The following is a 22954-nucleotide window of genomic DNA, read 5'->3' as shown; positions in this document are numbered from 1 at the left end:
CATTAATAAAACCTTACAAAGCACATGGAATATCTGATAATATAGCTTCGGCTCCCCATGGGAACAAGAAGGAAAACTTACTATCACAAAGGCATACTAAACCTCATCTATTTCGATTGCTGCCTCCAGCTTTCTCCCACAGTTCACACTGTAAACAATGTTCCTCAACTAATCAAATACACGCACCTAATTAGTGTGATAAAATCTTTTATAGCCTATCAAATCTCCTAGGTGAAAATTAATAATTGTGTGGGGTGTGGGATGGGAGTGGCTAGACAAGTCTAGTCAATAAATTTTGCTTAAAATGATTCCAAAGGGTAAAAAAAAAAAAATCCATCTTTATGACCCCAAGCTATTCATAATAGAATGTACTTCCACTAAGTGTTTCAAATTGAAGAATGCTAAGGTTTTGTGGATAGTTTCCTGATAATAAGCCCATCGTGGCAGAGGCCATATCTGACTTATATAAATATTCATTGACTTAATCAGTGAAGGTGACCACATCTAAGCCACCTGGGGGCACAAGTGCTCTAGAGGGACACTGGTCAGGAGGTTCAAGAACTTACTATATTTTTAATGTTAGGAGCACACAATAACTGCCATTCTGTGAAGGAACTCCGCGTCTCCTTTGAGAACGGCTCTGAGAGGAAGGCACCAGTTCTCACAGTACCCTGAGTGTTGATGAGTCCATCATTCTACAAAATCTGCAAGAGCCAAAAGTGGAATTGCATCCACTGGCAAACTATGGCCTGTGTCCTGTGAGTTTTTTTTTTTTTAATTTTTTTTAAGATGTATTTATTTATTGTGTATACAAATCTCATTATAGATGGTTGCAAGCCACCATGTGGTTGCTGGGAATTGAACTCATGACCTTTGGAAGAGCAGTCAGTGCTCTTAACCTCTGAGCCATCTCTCCAGCCTGTCCTGTGAGATTTGCATCTATATTTTAAGTATATGGTGATGAACAGCTTTCTTCCTTGTTCAGTTTCTACCAGCACCCTAAACTTGGCATGCACAACCAAACAGGCAGATGCCCAAAAAGAAGACCACTGCACCAAGCCTTGGAATCTCTCTAGGGGTGGGGTCATCAATGCATTCCTTCTCTTCGCTGGGTTGGGACCTGGGACTGGTACAAATGTAATCATGTGTCTAGCTCAGACTTTTAAGAGATTCTTTATACTCTCTGCAGCCAGTAGAATGTACTTGATTTGCCAGGTCCAAGGGTTCAAGATGGAACTAGGAAGAAGGGAGGGGAGGAAGAGGAGGGACCACACATACACACATAGATAAACAGGAGCAATAACTAAAGCCCTTAGTGACCCAGGAGACGCAGATACTCAGGGCATCAGAATGTACAGATGCTCAATCAGTCACCAACAACTGTCATCCACATGATACTAATCACAGTCAGTCCGCATTTAGTATTTGGTGAATAAAATTTAAACAAGCATTAAATAAGTACATCATGCATGCTGAGGCACATCAGATAAGATGTTAAAGGCACTTCATTCGGTGTAAGTATCAGAGAAGATGTTTATCACACCTTGGGGCAAAGGGCAGCTTGATGAGTCATGGTCAGAGTGGGAGCAGCAAGAGCATTCAGTGTCCTTGACACTTGGCTGTGACAGTCGACTGCTCAGGAAGTGGCTCTCAGCCAGAGGAAAGCATACTCCAGAGCAAGCAAAACTGCCTACAGCCTCCAGATGTGATGGATGAGATGCGTGGGGTACAGCATGGAGGATCAACAAAAATGATCTGCTACATTTGCTTGGGGTGCACACATGTGTTACAGCATGTGTGTGGGGGTCAGAGGTCAACCTGTTTGGGTCATCGCTCTTCCTCCTCTACATGAGGGCTGGGATTGAACTCAGGTTGCCAAGCTTGGCGGTAAGCACCTTCTCACCCACTGAGCCACCTCTCTAGCCTATCAACACAAACTCTAAATGTGTGTCTCTATTGATGAGAACCTTACAGGTGGTGTTCTGGGGCAGTGTTGAGGGAGTCTTAAAGTGGTAAAGCGATCTGTTCTGCCATTCGCACAGCAATGCTGAAATAGCTGTTGGACACGATGACTCCCTTCCTCAAGCAGAAATGAGATATGTTGCTTACATACTCTACCTGACCAGTATATAACAAGATGGAGATTACATGGAGAAAACTAAAGGCTTGGTTGATGAATCAGCCCTAGGCTTCTAGATTAATATGTAACCCCAGGGCAATCTGTAAGTTCACTGGACTGAAACATTGGCCAGAAATTCAAAGCCATTCTGGGAAACATAGCAAGACAGCAGCATATACAAACAGAGGTATGTGTGTTGTGTGTGTCTGGGCAATGAGGGGCGTTAATAAATACTCTGCTAATGTTAAAAAAGGCAGACGTTTTGTTTACCAGATGCCTGCTATAGATAAGCTCTATGCTTGTGCATCTGTGTGCACAATTACAGAAGCTCTCTTTCCTATGGTAGTGTACTAACCGCACAAGCGCTCTCCTTGGTACTGCTCGGGCTCTGATCACTGTAATTCCACGTGAACTGGAAATCCTGGGATTGTGGTACATGGGACATCTCTGCTTTGCTTTTAAATTCCAATGTCAAAATCATGGGTGGTAAAAGGATACTGATGATTATCTGCAAAGGAAACAAGATACCGGATGAGCAGAGGACAAAGGACGCATGTACCATCTTAACAACAGACATAAAAAACAGTGCCTGTAGATAGTCAGAACCACACCCAGATCAACTCCTGTCCTGAGTCTATGTATGTTGTAACTCAGCTGTTTCAATTCGACAAATGTGTTGCTCAGCTCTGGACAAAGGCGGACAGAGAGGTGCTCACACACAGGTGTTTGCAAAGGCAAAAACCTAGTAACAATCTGAATGTCCAGCCATACTAGGACAGATGATATAGCTAACAGTCAGCCTAACAGTGCAATGCCTTGTTAGCATTAAATAGGCAAATTTAAAAGCTAGGAAGCTTTCTTGGTGATTCAAAGTACTGTCTGCTCTTGTATAGGTCCTGAGTTCAGTTCCCAGCATCTACATGGCAGCTTACAACAGTGTACAACTCCAGGCCCCAAAGACCTGATGCCTAATTCGGGCCTCTGTTAGCACCAGGCATGCATGTAGTATACAAACATAAATACATGCAAACACTCATATATACATAAGTAAAAGCAAATAAATGTATTTTAAAGACAAATAACACATTAAATATGTTTTAGAAAGAATAAAAATTTTAAAAATTAAATATACATCCTTTAAAAGTTTTTTATTATTTTTAATGTTGTGTAGGTATTTGCCTGTACACTGTATGGCATGCAATATATCCAAAGTTCACAGAGGCCAGAAGATGATGTCATATCCCTTGGAGCTGAAGTTACAGACTGCCATGTTCAACCATGTCAGTGCTGAAAGCCAAACCTGAGGCTTCTGGAAGGGCTGCCAGTGCTCATCACCACAGTACAATCTCTCCAGGACTACTTAAAAGTTTGAAAGTACTTATATGGCACTTGTTCCCCCTGGGGAAAACTGTACCTGGGTAGGCAGTTATGGGCATTCTTTGGTGATGATTACATTATTTTAATAATTTAAAGTCATTAAATAGATATCACCATATAAAATGTATTAAAATTTATATCATAAACTTAATACTATAAAAGACCCATCTCTCATATTGTACAAACCTATTGTCTTCCAGGAAGACCTAATGGAAGGACGGCTCAAGCAAATTTCATTAGGCTACCATATTTTACACATTAACAGCCTTATGGAAAGAATTTTTTATGTTCAATGTTTATATCCTTTCAAGAGAAATAGTTTAAAGTATTTACTACATTTGTGAAAGCCAATTTGGTGGCTTCTCTATCTTTCTTCCAACTAAAGTTAGGTCTTAGCAGCTTGGAATTCACTGGCCAAATGTTAGATTAATCTGCCAGTCCACCCCCATGATTTTGTAGACCAAAGTAAAGACCTGCCAAACTTGTTCCTTCCCGCGTGCTGAAATGACTTTCTAAGTATGTTTTAACCTCTGATCTGTGAAGACTTTCTAGGCTTTAGTTCTAACACAATTGTGTTTTCTGACCCAAATATGTTATTCCTCCAAGTGTAAAAAACACCACCGTCAGATGTACAGTGACAGCATCGTGTTATGTCTGCTTCTGGGGAGGCCTCCAAATCCTCTGGCCTGGAGAAGCAGTGTTCCACCACAGAAGGACTATAAATATCTACTTCTGGGGACAGATGGGAGTCTGTCATACTAAATTATTTAAATCAGTTTTTCCATCCCAGTGGCTCTTCCTGGTGATCTTACAAACTCCTCTACTTGGGACTGTTCTGACAAGGACATCCCAAACTTATTTGCAAATCTGCTTCAGAAACTCAGAGGCCAACATAGATAACTGGACTATTGGTGAAAAGAGTGATTAGTGGAGTTTAAGGAGTTCATGCATCAAGCTACTTCAGCCTCGTAATCAACACGTTTGGAGGAAAACATTTAGAGTTACGTTTCAATCCCCCCTTCTCTCTCTCTCTCTCTCTCTCTCTCTCTCTCTCTCTCTCTCTCTCTCTCTCTCTCCCTCTCTCTCTGCTCTCTCTCCTCTCCTCCTCCCTCGTCTCTCTCTCTCTCCTCTCTCCTCGTCTCTCCTCTCTCTCTCTCTCCGTCTCTCTCTCCTCTCTCTCGCTCTCTCTCTCTCTCTCTCATATCTCATTCTCCTCTCTCTCTCTCTCTCTCTCTCACACACACACACACACACACACACACACATATATAAAAGAAAAAATCCACTAAGTTCTCAGAAACAGCATTTTTTGAAAGTAATGTGTGTAAGGGGCATTGCTACCTCAGGCTCTCAGCCATAGCCTTCTCATGACAAGGAATTTCCAAGCAGCTACTTCAAGATCTGGATAAGTGGAGGCAGTCCCATGCCACCTCCAGACATGAAGTTAAAGGGGATCAAAGGAGAACTTTGGGAAATAATGGCTTTTTCTATGGTATTTTGTGAAGCTATATAAGATAATTTTTGATTGGCATGTTTCATATTTCTCTGGTCTCACTAGCAGAAATTAAAATACATGTAGCCTTTCCTACCTTATGTAACATTTATTTTGTTGAGTTAGTATCATATATCTAACCAAAAAATATCATATTTTTGTAATAGCTATTCAGTTTAACATATACTACGATTTTAGGAATTGTAGGAAGAAGACAATTAAAACACAAAATACAGTCTCACATAGATAGGTCTTAACATCTGTGCTTCCACCGCTTGTATTGAGTTTCACAGATGTATGCATTTTAAGGTTGACCAGGTGGAAAGCTTTATGCATAGGTTCCACGATAAGTGTTATAAATCTTAAGCACTGAACTAATGTGCTCTTGATTACATAACTGAAGAGGCTGAGAATTTAGAGACGATGAAGGGTGTGAATAGTTGTTAGAGGGGACCCTTGAGCCCTGGGGTCCCCGAGGCAACGCACTGGATTAGGGGAGCAATAAAAAAAATTGCTAATTCTACTTCATGTCTTGTCTATTGATAATTATTTGTTTTATGATGCTGAGAACCAAACCCAAGTCTTTATGCACGTCATTCAAACATTCTGCAAGTAAGCTATGCACCCAACCCCTGTCAGTATTATTCTTAAAGCCTCATTCCTCTTGGAATTCTCAGAGGCACTGCCATTTGGTATAGCAAAGTGTTTCTTGTATTTGCTTTTAACTCTGAGCACCCTCACACAAGAGTGGTTTGGGGGTGGCAGGGCAGGTACAATCATCCAGTTTTGAAAAGTCACTCGGGCAAAGTGGTTTCCAGAGATTTCTAAAGGATGAGTGAACTGTGCACCTGCAGGAAGCTGTTGTGTGCCGGAGGTACCCACCTGGAACTCAAATGCACTGACCTTCACACTGCACCACTGATATGAACACATGGCAAGAGAATGTACCTTCAGCCAGGAGTTTTTCCTCATTTTCAGACGCCCCATCCACATGTCTGTCAGCAACATTTGGGTACAGGAATGTGACACAAAAGGCCGCAGTCCTCCAGACACGGCCAGCTTCAAGCAGGTGGAATTGCTCCAGTTCTTGAGTTGATAGGTCAACAGCTTCATGGCCATCGGCTCGTTCTGCTTGAAGGCTTTCTCCAACACATCCAGGGCGAGCTGGCCAAATTGCCTAAAGACACAGTGGTGAACAGAGAACACAAAAGGTCAGTCAGAGCCCTAGAAATGTCTTCAAAGATTTACTACGGCGTGTAGAAAACACCAGTTAATTGGGCGGTGTGGTCAAAAGAGAATTAAGCTGTGTAATAAGCTTCTGCCACAGAAGCTAAGGCACCTGCTGTGAAACAGATCTGTTTCCCATATGGAAGGAAGACAACTTGTGTTTTCCTGGTAGCCCAGAATAGAATTTAGTGTTTGTGTCAGAAGCTATTCCATGCTATGTGATGCGCTATATTCACCCTGGTATGGGCAGGTCTACAGGGAAATTCTAACAGAGAACTTCTGACAAAACAAAAACAAATAAACACACATACACACACACACACACACACACACACACTGTGTCCAAGAAACATTGTGTAACTATTATTTTTTTTTCTAAAATCCTTAAATATTTAAGAAACTAGACCCATGAGCCCTCAGGAAATTTGCCAGGAGGCTTCCTTCTCTGAAAATGCACTAGCTCTGTAAATCAAGCTACAGATTAGCTTCCATCATTCACTGAGCTTCACTGTTCACAGGTCTATAACACTTTAGTAATCAGATTAGTGGAAACATCTCTACTCTTTTTCTTTTTCACTTATTTATTTGTTCATGTTGTTGTTGTTGTTGTTGCTGCTGTTGTTAATCTCTATTCTTTTTCATTTCCACCAGTTACTTTCTGGTTCTTTACTACTTTGTGTGTCTTTTCTTACCCTGAAAGACACCTAAGGTAAGCAGCAATCTTAACAAACACCGAAGACTTTGAGACTCCAGAGGGCACCAATGTCATCCACTTCAGTAAACTTCAAATCCCTACCCAGATCTAGCCAATGGACAGGACATTCTCCACAGTTGAGTAGAGAGTAGGGTCTGACTTTCACACAAACTCTGGTGCCCCATATTTGACCACATCCCCTGGATGGAGAGGCCTGGTGGCACTCAGAGGAGGGATAGCAGGCTACCAAGAAGAGACTTGATACCCTATGAGCACATACAGGGGGAAGAGGTCCCCCTCATACACAGTCACAGGGGAGGGGAGTAAGGGGAAAATGGGAGGGAGGGAGGAATGGAGGATACAAGGGATGGGACAACAATTGAGATGTAATATGAATAAATTAATAAAATATATTTTTAAAAAAATCATTAGCCATCCTTAAGGAACTGAAAGCTAAAATCTAGTTGGCTGACCTGGACAATTCAAATATAGTTATAAATAGGACTCAGCTCTCCTCGCTGGAAGGTCACTTCCCTCCTGTATTCTACAGAGTTCCTTCAAATCTTTAATTACGAGAGTGTATGAAGGGTGCAGTCTAATGGCTAACGCTGGCTGATCAGGATTAAAGATACCTAGAAATCAGCATTATGTTGAATCTATGATGGTGTTTCTGAGACTTGGCATGTGAGACTAAGTGGACTGCATGAGGAAGATGCCTTTTCAAAGTAGGCACTAACTGGTCTTTCAAGGGGCCCGAGGAGGCTAAGTACAGAAAATGATTGGCCTCCACCCTTGAGAGGTGAGACACCTGTCACCACCCCTGGAAAACAGCAGTCCAGCATCCAAAGCCTGAAGGTTCCACAGCTTACAGCAACAACACCCTTCCCCAGATCCCAGGCCTTGCATGGGATCCCTGGTTCTGGGGCCTCTGGACATGGGCCAAGCCATGTTTCTGGCACCCCTGGGCCTCCAGCCTGCACAGAGTTGTGTCAGGAGTTCTCGGTTACTTAAATAAATTAAGTAACTTAAATCAGTTCTCTTATAAATCTCACTTAAATCAATTCTCTTATAATTCTCCTCCTATAAAACTATCTATACACCCTACTGGTTCTGTTCCTCAGGGGATGTTTGAATAAAACACAATTTTCAGGAAGTCTATTTATCCTATGGTAAAAATGAGAGAGGAAAATGTGTCTCTACATTCTCAAAACTGTTTAGTGTGAAGAGAGAAGACATACTTGGAGTAATTTTTCAACTCTTCCGAAGTATCGTCCACCATGTTGCTCTCCTTAGCTTCCCGGGCCATGGCTCTGTACAGAATGCTAGCAATGACCGCCTTGACCGTGGCCTCCTCGCCATGCTGCCAGAAGAACATGGCCATCTTCTGCCTCTTCATCAGCACAGCCCACACCAGCAGATCATTGTACGGATAGACGAAGCCAGCAGCCTCGGGATCCTCTGATAGGCTGTGTCTTTCCTTGAGCTTCTTCTTTGATTTATGAGAGTCTTCAGGCTTGTCCTATTACAAAGGAAAACACAATCCTAAGGACTCAGGAGCATAGTGCTTAGCTAAATGTAAAACAGCAAGTGTCCGGGAGACACTTTTTATTTATTTTTTCATTGGTTCTCTCCTTTTATTACAGGTTCCAGGGATAGAACTCAGGCAATACAACTTACATAGCAAGCACTTCTACCCACTGACCATCTCATAGGCCCTTGGAATATGGTTTTGATTTTGGTTCACCATTATCACTTCCATTATGAGCATTTACTATCACAACACCAGGCATCTCTGCTACCAGTACATTTTGGGTCTCGGTGCATGAAACCTGGGCATTTTCAGCGTTTCAACTGGACTCTTTGAGAATCCATCAGCAGTATAACATTAATTTAAAATTTCCCACTCCTGATCACTGTTAATAAGTTACTATCTTTGGCATTCAAAGAAGATGTATTTTATCACTTAAGCATTTAAGGGGAAAAACTAGAAAATTCCCTGTTGGAGCAGAATGTTTAAAGAAGTTGAAATTTTCAGGCAAATGGATGGAACTAGAAAAGATCATCCTGAGTGGGGTAATCCAGACCCAGAAAGACACACATGGTATATACTCACTCATAAGCGGATATTAGCCACATAATATAGAATAACTACACTACAATACAGAGGCTGATACATCAACCAAGGACCATGTATGATGTGGACCTAAACCCTCTGCTCAGATATAGTAACACAGTCTCCTTGTGTATCCCACAATATAGAGAGGAGGAACTACTTCAGATATGAACTCTGGACACTGAACTTTGATCCCTGGTTGGGTAGCCTTGCCAGGACATAGAGGAAGAGGACACAGGTAGTACAGATGAGACTTGATAGACTGAGGTCAGATGTTAGGGGAGGAGGGCTCTGCTTTCTGAGGACTAGGGGAGGGAGTGAGAGGAGATAAAGGAGGGAGAGGGGACCAGGAGGGGATGAGGGAGGGAGATACAATTGGGATGTGAAGAATTTAAAGTGCAGAACAAGCAGGGGATTTATATTGCTAATCCCACTGTATGGGAACAGCTCTGAGACTGGCTGAGGCATGAATGTCTAAGCATAGGCATTGTTTCTTGTTGGCTACAGAATCCCTATGAATTACTACATGCCATTCTTCATATGGCATGAATGAAGATTCACGGATGTCTTTTTTTTCTGCTCATATGAAGAGCAGAGAACCAGCTTTAATTGTTCTGTGCATCACACTTACCTTATACATTTAAAATTTAGGACTATATAATGCTTTTGAGAAATTACGTTTTCAGAACAAAAGAACTGGACACTGACATTGTATCAGACCTGAAAGGATTCATTCCTTTCAGCATGCTGGACACTGACATCCTGTATCCTTCATGTTCCAGCACCAAGTGCTTCAGTTGCTGTTCCTCATCATAACAAGGCATCTCCCAGGATACCTTCAAAGAAAGCTTCCAATTCCAATTGGTCCAGTATTTCAGACTGTCCCACACAGGACTCTGATTAAGCCTGGAATTTCTCAACATTTAGAAACTGGACAACAAATGCTATTTCTAACTTGTTTAACCATTTCCCCAATTTTATTTGGGCCCCTACAAAGGTACTATTTACCCCAAATCAGCCAGAAGAAACCTTAAGAGAATGAAGCCCCAGTTCCTTTAAGCGGGGTCAGGTAGGTTTTTGGTTGCTTCTTGGGCTACAGAGGGTTATTTTTAATGGGAGTTGGTTATAAGTTATTATTGGTCTTATTTCGGGAGACACTTTTAAAAATAACTATTATCTAGGTTAGATCCCATCACTAAAGAAGAAAAAAGCAAAACAAACAAACAAAAAGCCCATATATTCACCATGGTAGAACCGTTGCTAGAATATATCCAGTAAAACTGATATGGTGCACCCACTGTGTAAAGCATACAAAAGCAATCATCTGGGGATGTAGCTCTGTGACACAGAGACCAACTGATGTGCACAAAGTCCTGGGTTCAATTCTCAGAACTATTTTTTTAAACCAAGCTTTATTGAACTACAATGTAGAACTGAGAAGGCCATGGGGACTGAGTTCAAACACAGACCGGACTCCATAGTGAAATCTTGTCTCAAAAATATGTGGAATGTCGTTAGTATAAACCAGCAAGCACAATTTGTGTTTTGATGGTAGTCTATCTGTTTGTTTTGGTTTGGTTTTGGGTTTTTTTTTTTTTTTTTTTGGTGTTGTTGTTTTTTTTTTTTTTGTTTTTGAGACCGATATCTCTGTGTATCCTTGGCTTGGCTGTCCTGGACTTGCTTTGTAGACCAAGCTGCCCTCGAACTCACAGCAATCCACATGCCTCTGCCTCCCAAGTGCTGAGATTAAATGCATGTGCCACGACACCCAGTCCTGTAGTCTATTTGGGTAAGTAAGAATTTTATTTTTAAAATTCTCTACTTCTACCTTAACAGGTTGATTGGTCATTGTTCCTTTGAAGAGTGTCACTAGGGCTGCCAGCATACATTCAAATAGATCAGTTTGCTGTATTTTATTTGATGACAAGAAACGTCGTGGCCACTCACCCTTTCCAGCTCAACCAACATGCCACTCAAGCTCCCTGTGTGCCTTTGTATGGCTTCCTGTCTCTGATTCAGTGTCCTGTATAATGTTTACCACCTTGGGAAAGGTGGAGCCATTTCTCAGTCAACATTTTATCTACCTCTACTTGCTCACTTTCCCAGCTCAACCAAGTGCTTAGCAAAATGCTTCAAAAATAATAAAGGTTTTTAAATAATTATTTGTATTTTGAGGCATTACAACAAAAACTATTAGAGCATTCCTCTCCTCATCCTAAAGATAAAAAGGATGTTTATTAATGGTGGCCAAAGACTGTGCCAACAGCTGTGGAAAGGAAGCATCTTATGGCTAATGGTGTATGATTTCCATGGAAATACTTAAGCAATAGCCTCCTGTCCCAGAGAAGAATGGGCTAAAGACACACACTCATTAGGCAAAATTAGGCAAAACTAACTTCAAGAAAGACTTAGAGAAAAGAAGATACAAAAGGACTATCTCCCAAGAACTGAGAGCTACAAAGGGAGAGGTCCTCATAGCAAGCAGGCTTCGGTAAGGAGGTTAAGAGTGTCCTGTTACAAGCTGGAGACCTAAGTTAAGCTAGGCTCCTGGGAGGATATGAGAAGGACTCTAGAGAGACTCCTAGTAGCAGGGACCACAGAGACTGAAGAGGGCAACATCTAACTAGACAAGTCTGCTAGTAGAGGGAAGGGAACACCAACCCACCCACAAAAACTTCTACTCAAAATTCACCCTGCCTATAAGATGTGAAGGGATAAAGATAGAGCAGATAGACCAGAGATTGAGGGAGTGTCCAACCAATATCTGGTCCAACCAATGTCTAGCCCAACCCAAGACCCACAACCCCATGGGAGAGAACCAACCCCTGACACTATTAATGATACTCAGCTATGCCTGAAGACAGGAGCCTAGCAAAGTTGTCCTCTTAGAGGCTCCTCCCAGCAACACCTTGAAAGAGGTGCTAAAACTTACAGCCAAACATTGGGCAATATGTAGGGAGTCTTATAGAAAAGTGGGGAGAAGGAGAAAAGGACCTGGAGGTAAAAGGAGCTTCACAAGATGCCCAAAAGAATCAACTAACCAGGGCCCAGAGGGGCTTGCTGAGACTGAAGCACCAACCAAGGACCTTGCATGGACTGGACCTGGTTCCCCTACAAAGATGTAGCCAATGGGTATCTCATGTTTCATGTGGGTCCTCTAGTAAGGGCGGTGGGAGCTGTCTCTGATATGGACTCTCTTGACAGCCTTTTTATCACATTCCCCTGATGAGACTGCCTTGCCAGGCCACAAGGGAAGAAGACAAGCTCAGCCCTGATACAACTTGATGAGCTGGGGTAGATGGGAAGGGGGTTCCCCTTTTCTGAGGAATAGGGGAGGGGGAGGGGAAAGAGGGAAGAAGTGTAGGACTGGGAGTTGAGGAAAGATGTGGCTATGACGTGGGTACAAAGTGAATACATAAATAAATTATTTTTTTTAAAGAGTGTCATGTTAGGCTAATGGTTATGAGTATTTAATACCATGGCATCCATAGCCTGCCTGAGTCACCAACTGCACAGGGCAGAGGTGAAAACAAGGAAGAGAACCTGAGAGACAAGCCCAGACAATCACTGGATTGTCAATCCTCCGCATTGCAGAAGAACAGCTGTGTCAGCAGTGACACATGGAAATTATACCATCTGTTTATGACACTGGGGATTGATTCTTCATTGGCATCTCCTTTTCTCCAGCATTAATGAAGAGGCCACCTCAGTCTGCAAAACCAGCTTCATTTTCAACTCTACAAACAAAGGCCTCTTACCTTGGATTTGTAGGGCTGGGCAGTCCTAAAGAACTGGGAATGCAGTGTGCTTTCCGAAGATTCCTTTCTATTTCCCACGGAATGTCTCAGATGAAGAGGATGCTGGGAAAGGCTCTGGGCAAAGCCACTCACACTCTGGCATGTGTTGTTATTTTGTTTTGTCAAGAAAACAAAAGAAAGAGGTTTTTTTTTTTTAATTATAGTAGTGACATTTTCTTTCCAGACAATGATGAAAACTAAATTTGTGTCCTCTCAAATAACACTCTGTCCCTTCTTCTAACAAACACTTCTGTTTCCTGCCATCTTAAAAAATATACTCTTTTGTTCCCTGTTATGCACCCAAATTCCTCTCCTACATGGAAATTCCACTAGAATCAATAGCCTCAGACCTAGTTCAAAACAGGCAATAAAATTTTATAGTTTTTGATAAGGAAAATTTTCCATTCCCAAAGAGCTCTAAGGTTAAAGTGAAGTTAGAAGGTTCTAGAGTTTTTCCAGGTGATATATAAAGTCTCTACTTCCTGACCATCAAGTGAAGTCTTGGCAGGAAGAAACAAATATACAGACATTGACGTTAAGAGCATTGGATACAAGCCCCAGGTTTTGAAAAACTCTACCCTCCTTCAGTTTCTGTTCTATGGATGAAAAATGAACATAGGAAGGATAAAGTCAAGGCTTGTCAGTGACAAAATCCACGTTATTTTTGTCATTATTGTAATAGAGAATTAACATCAACATGGCAATAACTATAATGAATATTGTTACTAGGTCCCGCAAAGCTTCCTCTGTAACAAGGATGTGGATCAGTTTGGTATGCTCACAACTTCATGGACCAGACATTAATATGCCCATTTGCTAGACCGGAGAGTGGGAACACAGACAGGTTGTGTTTCATATACCAAGTAAGAAGACCACTAGGATTCGATGTCAGACCTCTCTGAATCCATACCATGTAGATCTTAGCACTGCAGTCTGGCACAGTGTACACTGAAATACCATCACCTACACTCAGGGAAAAGCAACTAGGGAGATGGTCTATGTCATACTATGGACCATTACCAGGAAGAGCAGGAATGGAGCCTCAAATAAGCAGCAAAATAGCCACATCAAGGTCACATGATGATCTTCTCCAGACTGCCACACAGTAGTGTCACTCTTCAAAGGCAGTGGCCAATGTTGGGTGTCTTTTGCCCTCAGAAATCTTAGCAGGGGTTATTTCCTAGCTGAACTGTGGTTTTCCATGTGTTTTGCAGGTTGGGGCAGGGCTGTTCATTTTCTAAACTTAAATTGGGCTATCTCTTCCTTCAATTCTTTATAAAGGTCCTGAGTAGCTGGATATCCCAGGTTCTTTATGAAACCTCTTCCTAAGCAATCCTCTAGTCTCATCCCTGCCCAGCCATGACAAAAGTCTCAGCGGTGCTATAGAGCCCTGCCCTGAGATCTGAGGGCTGTGTCCTTCTCTGTGCCCACTCTTCACTCCACGTCAGTATCCAGGGCTCCTTTTCTGATGTCTTTATCTCTAAAGAGAACTCAACTCCTCTAGGTACAGTTCAATGATGGCAGCTCTCCCTTTATAATCTTGGTCCCCCAAAACCATGACAGAAAACATACTCATCTGTAAAGCTAGTTCTTGTTTAAACTCACACTGTTTACATCTTCTACTATAATCCTTACATGCATAACCCAATAGTCTCCAGACTATAGACCATTACTGGTTTATAGAAGTAAATCTATTAAGTATTTGACCTTTGATCTCTTTGTTTTTCAAGAGGAAGAAAAGGCAGAGCAGCTGTTCTTTAGCCAGATTCATCACACCACTTCAATGTCAATACAGCGTGTATAACATCCCACTTTGAACTGTGGGTAATTTACTTATCAATCTGTTTTTTTCTAAGAAGTTTCTTACTCATCTCCTGCCAGCATGCAAAGCTTTAACACAGCACTCTACATACAGCAGGTGATATGCACCCTCAAATGGAAGCCTCATGGCCCCTGGGACTCCTTTCGCCATTTTTCTAAAACCACTGTTCGCAATTCCCTTCCCTTCACTGGAGTACCTTGTAACGATGTTACCTTGTGTTTTCTGTAGAGGTTGTTGTAGAGAACCCTGAAGCTTTTCCTTGTATAGCTGCTTCTATATGCTCCACCAATGAGGTACTCTATGACCAGCCCAATGTCAATGAGTGTTATTCTGTAGCTGGAGAGAAGAGTATGCTGCGAGGAAGAGCAAGGAGTCATAGCTTTAGGTTTTCTTCTGTCTCTTTGGCCATGCTCTCAGAGGACAACACATTTAACTTACCCATCCCTTCCTCTTCAGTATATCATGATAAAGTTGTAGGAGATCCTTTAGGCAAGTCATTTTGCTATAGCTTAAATCAATGGAATTTACATTTATATCAGCATAGGCAAGTTGGCGTACTGTAAGTTTGCCAAGTAAATATGTTCCCGTCATCTAACTCTCCAACTAAGTCAATGGAAGCAGAAGGTTCATACTCTATCCAATGAGATACTAAGCCTCAAAAAATAGGAAACTTTTAAAATGTGACAAGTGAAAGACACTTGAAGTTGTCAAGTTGCAAATTATTCAACATTCAGTGAGAACATTCTGAGCAAAACACAAGCCAGGATATTAAGCCACCCTAACTCCCTACAATGGAGCTTAGATGTACAAAAGTATTGTTTGCATCCCTAGGCTGCCACTGATACTCAAAAAAATGACAAAAACAAACAAACAAACAAACAAAAAAAACACTAGAAATCACCACAATAGGCATCACCAAAAGGCCTGTGCTGCTGATATTCTATTGGCTATGTGATGGATACGGGGTCTAATACGTAGCCCAGGCTGCCCGTAAAACCTGGATCCTCATTACTCAGCCACTTGAGTGTTAGAATTATAAGCATGAGCCACAAAATCTGGCCTGTCTGTTTGCTTGTTGTTTGTTTGTCTGTTTGTGTGGTGGTGACAATTGAACTTCAGGTCCTCTATAAGCATTTTGTCTCTGAACTACATCCTCTGGTCCATGTTTGTCATAGCTAATGGTACTTATAGGGTGGTCCAGACTTTAAAAAGCAGAAACAAAGTGGGGAAACCTAGAAGACTAAAAGTTGGTGATTAAAGCATCTATAATACTACATAAAAAAAGAGTAAGTAATTCACAATAAAATCCAGACTTACATAAACTTCCACTCCACTATCTCAAAGCTAAGGTACTATACGCAAAGAGCATTTTCAACTTTCATAGTGAGGTTACCTGCTTTACATCTTGGACAAGATGACGCAAAAACATATTAGTTGGTCCTTGTTTCTGTGATTAAAAAAGAAGAAAATGAATAATTTCCTTTAATGGTCATTGCTGGAGGCACCTTATTTGAGAACATAGGTAACCGAGAATATTTTTTTTTAAAAATCTTTTTCAACATCTTTGGTAATGATTCCAAATAAATCTTAAAGAGAGAGTTTCCCAAGAGAAGCTATGATTATTTATAAATAGTTTTCAAAGCATGTGTATGGATAAAGGCAGTAAGGATGTTAGTTTTATGTAGTAGGAATCACAAATTATAAGCATTTTTGACTACCCTTTATCATATACAAATTCTATTAAATAATCACATCTCTGGGCACAAACGCATTCTGTAAATGGGTATTTTGCTGAGTCCTTCCTTGTGCTGTTCATCTTTCTAAGGATTCAAGGAAGTGCTCACAATAGCAGTGAGGAGTAACGCATATCCTAAAAGGTAACCAGCAGTGTGAAGATGTGTGCGCTAAGAAAAAGCTGCAAGTACTGCAAATTCTAAAAGAGACCACTGTTAACTAACAGGAGACATGAAGAGGACAGAATTGCAATAACCTTTGAAGAGAGGACACTGTGAAAGGAACAGGAAGGGCAATCCATGGAGGTGCCTGGCATGAGCAGTGGCCATTTTCACAATGGAGAAGCCAGATCAGTTTCAACAGTTTTAGACAGGGAAGTTTTAAGAACATCTTGTATTTTTACATTTGGTTAGTGTGTGTGTGTGTGTGGTGTGTGTGTGTGTGTGTGTGTGTGTGTGTGTGTGTGTGTGTGTGTGTATGTGTGTGTGTGTGCATGTGTGCATGTGTATGTGTGTGTGTCTGTGTGTCTGTGTGTTTAGACAAGCATGCACACATGGGGGTCAAAGAACAACTTGCTAAAGACAGTTTTCTCCTTCCACTGTTCAAGGTCTCAAGGTTGGAACTTCATTGTCAGCCTTGGCCATAAATGCCTTTACACTTTGAGTCATTTCACTGCCCCAAGAACATCACAGTAATGTTAGGTTTATGTCAAGACACTCCAAGAAACTGAATAAAAAAAAGTTGTTCTTATCCATACTGTCTCTGTGTCTTGAGATAAAATGAAATTGCAGGCAAATGTGCGGAACTAGAAAACATCATTCTGAGTGAGATAACCCAGACCCAGAAAGATACACAGGTATGTACTCAGAAGCGGATATGAACCATAGAGTAAAAGATAACCGTGCTACAATCCACAGACCCAAAGAAGCCAAGGACAGCCCAAGGGAGGATGCTTGAATCTCACACATAAGAGGAAAAAAATAGACATCTGAAGTAGATAAAGAGAGGGAACTTGGAGGGAGAGGGAGTGGGGAGGATAAAAAGGGTAGACATCAGGTATGGGGAGAGTCGAGAGTGTGGGAAGCAGGGAGAGCCAGGAGAGAGAATGGAAATTGGTCGGAGGCATCTCTGGGACAGCGGAGGCTCCCAGGAGTATGGGGGGGAGGGGTTACACTAGCTGAGACCTACAGAGTAAACTAACCTGGGCCCATGAGGTGCTCACAGAGACTGAACCACCAACCAAAGAGCATGCACGGGTTGGACCTAGATTCACCACACATATGCAGCAGGTGTGCAGCTTGGTCATCACCTGAGTACCCTGACAATGGGAGTAGGGGCTGCCTCTGACTCTGTTGTCTGCCACTGGATCCCTTTCCTCTGGCTGGGCTGCATTGTCTGGCCTCAGTGGGAAAGGATGTGCTTAGTCCTGCTGCAATTTGAGGTGCCAGGGTGGGATTGTACACTTTGAGGGCCTCCCCTTCTCTGAGTAGAAAGCAGGGAACTGGGTGGGAGGGGTAAGGATGAAACCGGGAGGAGAGGAAGGAGGAGGCTGGGACCAGGCTGTAAATGATTAAATAAATAAACAAACAAACAAATGAAAATCCAATGACTCACACGCGCACACACACAGACAACACAGACACACACATACACACACACATGGGGTGGGGGGAGAGAGACACAGACTGACAGACAGACAGAGAATTGGTAAGATTGTGACTTAAGTTGGAAAGTAAGTCTGCATTTCTGAAAACTATGTTGGTACATGAGCATTTGAGGAGACAGGCAAACCCTAAGCTAACTACAAATGAATCCTGAACAAGTTGACAGGAAGTGTTGCATACTCACTGTGTTGTAGAGATCTTCCAGGCGGGGGATGGTGAGGAAACGGTGGAGGTTCACTCCATTTTCTATCAAGAGTTTCACAAAATCCACCCGATCCATTACTAAGGCATCTAGCATTGCTTGTTCTAGAGCACCAGGCTTTGGGTATGAAGTGGTATGAAGACAATTAACATTAAAAATTTAAGAAAAACACTACATAGATGTCATCATTATAAAATATAATGTCCCTTAAAAAAATGTTCAGGGCCTAACTGAAGACAGTCAAGAATTGTTTGCGGTTTTGTGTGACAAAAAACAAACACTGTAACATTCTCAAAGTTCCCCAAAACTGACAGTGAGTCATAAAGGTAATTCAAATGAAAATCAAGGGTTTTCTGGGTTTATATTTAGTCTGAAAATGAAAGTAAATGCTGACTAATTCATTTGACTGGTGATTTTTTTTTTTTTAATTTTGGTTTCAATTTTGTTGTTTGTTTATTTGTTTATTTTGATGCCATCAATCTTCCATTTAAACTTTACCTAGACTGGGGGTACAAATGGCATATTGAAAATATTCATCTAATTTTTCCCTATCAAAAATTCCACTCAAACTGTAGTGGAGGGATTTATTTAAACAAATCAATTCACAAGTACTGCACGGGAGGCTGAGGACATGAGAAAAGTGGTGTGGAACGTGCAAAGCAGTGGTTGGCTCAACAGTCCCCCCAAACCAAGCAGTCCAAGTAAGCAGCATCAGGACACACACAGAGCTATGCTATATAGCAATCATACCACAGTGAAGTCCATGTACACATACTTGGTCCAATGTGGGGACTTGGAAGTCATTGTCCCCGTCTGACCCTTTACCACGTGCAGTGAGGTTTGCACTTCACAGCTGGTATAGACATTTCTTTTCTGGCATTTTCAACAATGGAAGAGAAGACAAGAATGTGCTGATACTGAGGGGAATCCCTCAGCAAACAGTATCCCATGATCCTTTGCCGAAGTGAAAACTAAACTCACAGGGCACAAAATATCTCCCTGCCTGTCCTCCACCCTTGAGGTAGACGTTCAACACAAATGGATCAAAAATCTAGGAGAAGCCAAATAATTCAGGAGGAAAGGCTCCAGACAACTATTATTGACAGCTTCAGACAGATAAAATCAGATCTACTTCAGGTGCCACTGAACACAGAAAATCCACTCAGCCCTTAGGAATCAGTGGGCTAACCCTACACTACCAGAAAAACAAGGCTTCTCTGAGGCTGAAAAGTTGAGAAAACCCACCGAGTACAAACACAAGAAAAGCAAGAGATTAAGTTAGGAGCAACTGATTAAATACCTAGAAAACAGGAATCCAGAAAAAGTAGAGAGATCAAAGGGAATAGAATGGAACTAGAACTGCAGGTTTGAAATGATGTGCATAATGAATCTGGAGACCTGCGCTGTGCGAATGAGAAAGGCCCCCAGAGGTTCATATAGCCACACCCTGTCTCCGGCTTTAGTCCTCTATCAGACAACAGAGCCAGTAATTTTAGCTAAAGTGTCTACAAAGTACCCTGGACTACGGTCATCACAGCCCACACATCAGCAGTATGACCTGAGGCTGACTGGTATTCACGCTGATGGGATACTGACCTCTAAGGTGAACCCCAAGTCTTTCCGAGGGCAACTTGTGAAATAAGTTTTTCCTTGGCAATAATTACCCCTTTATCTTTGCTTGCCATTTGTATGGTCACTTCAGACCTCTCTGGTTTTTATCTTGGTTTAATCACAAGGGCTTCCGGTAGACAGTTTAGCCTTGTGATCTAACCTGGCACTTTACAACAAAGCTGATGACAGAGATGAAGGGCTCAGAATGCACTTGCTTTTAGTCTCCTTGTGGTAGTCTCTACGTGTTCCACCATAAATACTACATTTTAATGTAAGACAAAGCACTAAGAAAGATTTAAGTTCTAAAAATTAAAACGCAAAACACACCCATTAAGAAATACATTTTAAAAACCTCTCCATTGTGTTGCTCTTTTAACTTCGAATTTAAATTTCCTTAGAGCCTGGAAATTTTTGTTTTCAGGAAGACAAACCAAGGAAGAGACATGCGTTCACTTCCCTGGGTGCCTGGCCATCAGAATGACACCTCTGCCTCCTTCAATTCTCTCTTCATCCCACCCTAATACACCAATACGCAAAATCCTTTTTTTCAAATAACCTCATTTTCATTATACCTTCCAATGTTGTCCATAAATTAGGATGTGTTTCTTGGCAATGTCCATTCTGTCCCAAGCTATTGCCAGATTTAATTGTTCTGATATTGATAAGCTTGTACCTAGAGGGAAAGAAAGGAATAATCATATATTCTATTCAAAACTATGTGGGTGAGAAGCACAGAAGCCTCTAGAACATGAGGACAGGAAGTGAGGCAGAACTGTAGGTCTGCTGGGTCACTCACCCTTCAGCAAAGCTGTGAGGATTGCCAGATCAAGGTCTTGGTGCTCCTCGGAATCAGCATCAAATATGGTAATCTATGATGGGTGAAAGTCAGAAAGCCATACAGTTTAGAAACTACCTTAGAAATGGCTTCAAATGGCACCCAGAAGATCAACATTCAAACCACCAAAGAATATAGTCCTTATTTTGTCATTTCAAAACAGCATGGTTTTATTTCATTTATACAAGAAAAACAGAGAGTTAGCACACCTGGGGAAAAGACAAACTTTAAAAAACCCATGTGTAGTGGTGCTTACTACTCACTGCCCTAGGGAAGGAGACTCTGGGCTAACTCCCAATACAAACCAACTCATCCACCTTCAGAATGAGAATGAGAAACTAAGACCTTTGCTTCATAGTGGTAAGTGACTCCTCAAATGCTCCCCATAAACTCAGTATGGTGATGACCATGGACCCCGTGGATGGTAGATGATGACCATGGACCCCGTGGATGGTAGATGATGACCGTGGACCCCGTGGATGGTAGATGATGACCATGGACCCTGTGGATGGTAGATGATGACCGTGGACCCCGTGGATGGTAGATGATGACCACGGACCCCGTAGATGGTAGATGATGACCGTGGACCCCGTGGATGGTAGATGATGACCATGGACCCCATAGATGAAAGAAGGTGACCATGGACCCCATAGATGCTACATGATGACCACGGACCCCGTGGATGGTAAAAGATGACCATGGACCCCAAAGATGGTACAATGAGCTGCAGCCCTCGCAGTGTCAAAGTGCCCAGGACATCCTCGTGTGTAAATGACTTTTAAAATAAATCAGCATATAATGTCATATACCACCACGACAATGTATGACGTTTTTGTGGTTCTTGTTTCTTCCCTGTCTCCCCACCCCCATGCTCTCTGGCCCCCAACTTTTACCCTTCTCACCAATTCTTTCTTCCCTATGTCCCATGCACACACTCCTCTATACTTCTTCATCATGTAGTATTATTCCTTTTTGGTCTCCTTTCTATGGTTGTGAGCCTAGCCTTTAACAGCTGAGCCATCTCTCTAGCCCTTGGTCTCCTTTCTAAATGTTTAGACTCTACCCAAATTTATGCATGCACACAAACACACAATACACACACACACACACACACACACACACACACATGCACACACTCTTTCCAGATGAAAGTATATTTCATGTAATACAGGAAGCTACTTTAACAGAAAAGAGTCAGGGATGACAAATTCTAGTCCACATTGGGGACATATCTTAAAGCCACTGAATCTAAGTTATATATCCACAAATGAGAAAGAATCTAAAAAAAAATAAGTAAATAAAACTCACCAACGGTCTCAACATGCTACTGTGTACATAAACAAAATGGAACTTTCAACCACCAAATTCCATGGAACTCAGCGGCTGTGGTGTGAGCGCCCCAGTTTCCTTCCTTCGCCTCTCTTGATCTTTCTGCTCACTGCTCGGTAATTATATTACATAATGATGGAAAGAAGCAAGCACTGTAGCAAGCTCGCTCATGTGACCTTTTCTTCTAATTATGTAAAGCACGGCAGGGTGTCACCTCTGAGTTCAGATCTGCCATTTCTTAACTGGATGACTGGCCAAACCACTTAAATTGTTTACATTCAACTGCATAATTTCAAAAGTGGAATTGAGCAACGATTGCCATCTTGAACTCATTCCTGGGACTATTTCGGATGAAAGAGCAAATTTAAAAACATGTGGCTACTTATAAACAGGGTTGTGGTCACTGAAGATGCCAAAGGGCTTTTTGTGTGCATTCTTGCCAGGCTTCACTTTGTTCCATTGGTTTTCTAAGGTTAGAAGCTTTAGCACCAACACACTTTCTTAATGATTTCGCTAAGACTCCCATTTCTGGGGAGATCATACAAATGATAACATATCCGCATATTTACTCTAATTTTCTGTTTCATGTCATCCTAGTAGTCTATTGATGACATGGAAATAGTTCCCTAAAATGCAAAGCAGTTTTCCTGAATCCATATTATAGTCACGCCCCTTCTTTGCTTTCTGCTTTGCTCGAGATGGGGTCTCACTATGTAGCTCTGCCTAGCCTGGAGCTCACCATGTAAACCAGGCTGGCCTCAAACTCACAAAGACCAACCGCCTCTGCCTCTTGCCTCTCTGTGTCTGCATCTGACTCTGACTCTGCCTCTCGGCCTATGTCTCTGCATGCTGGGATTACAGGTGTGCACCATCGTGCCCAGATTGAACTACATTTTCTCTTGCACACCTTATTCTCAAATTTGCCCTTGTCCAGTGCA

At 41.9% G+C, this 22954-nt stretch overlaps 1 protein-coding gene across 4 annotated transcripts in view; it reads right to left on the bottom strand.

The window, feature by feature from the left end:
• Positions 1 to 22954, bottom strand: part of Trpm6 (transient receptor potential cation channel subfamily M member 6) — a 91551-nt gene that overhangs the window by 28208 nt on the left and 40389 nt on the right. For all 4 annotated transcript variants that reach the window (XM_051146223.1, XM_051146225.1, XM_051146224.1 and 1 more), the window contains exons 10-18: positions 20649 to 20721; positions 20425 to 20525; positions 18224 to 18358; positions 16035 to 16088; positions 14854 to 14994; positions 12781 to 12915; positions 8148 to 8428; positions 5937 to 6165; positions 2475 to 2627 (exon numbers count right to left, since the gene is read on the bottom strand). In XM_051146223.1, the coding sequence (XP_051002180.1) occupies positions 2475 to 2627; positions 5937 to 6165; positions 8148 to 8428; positions 12781 to 12915; positions 14854 to 14994; positions 16035 to 16088; positions 18224 to 18358; positions 20425 to 20525; positions 20649 to 20721 (1302 nt within the window). The remainder of the gene's footprint in view (positions 1 to 2474; positions 2628 to 5936; positions 6166 to 8147; positions 8429 to 12780; positions 12916 to 14853; positions 14995 to 16034; positions 16089 to 18223; positions 18359 to 20424; positions 20526 to 20648; positions 20722 to 22954) is intronic.

This window comes from Acomys russatus, chromosome 5 (genome assembly GCF_903995435.1).
Source record: "Acomys russatus chromosome 5, mAcoRus1.1, whole genome shotgun sequence".
NCBI lineage: Eukaryota > Metazoa > Chordata > Mammalia > Rodentia > Muridae > Acomys > Acomys russatus.
Note: the sequence above shows the minus strand (reverse complement) of the source record. Positions and strands in the feature narration are given on the sequence as shown.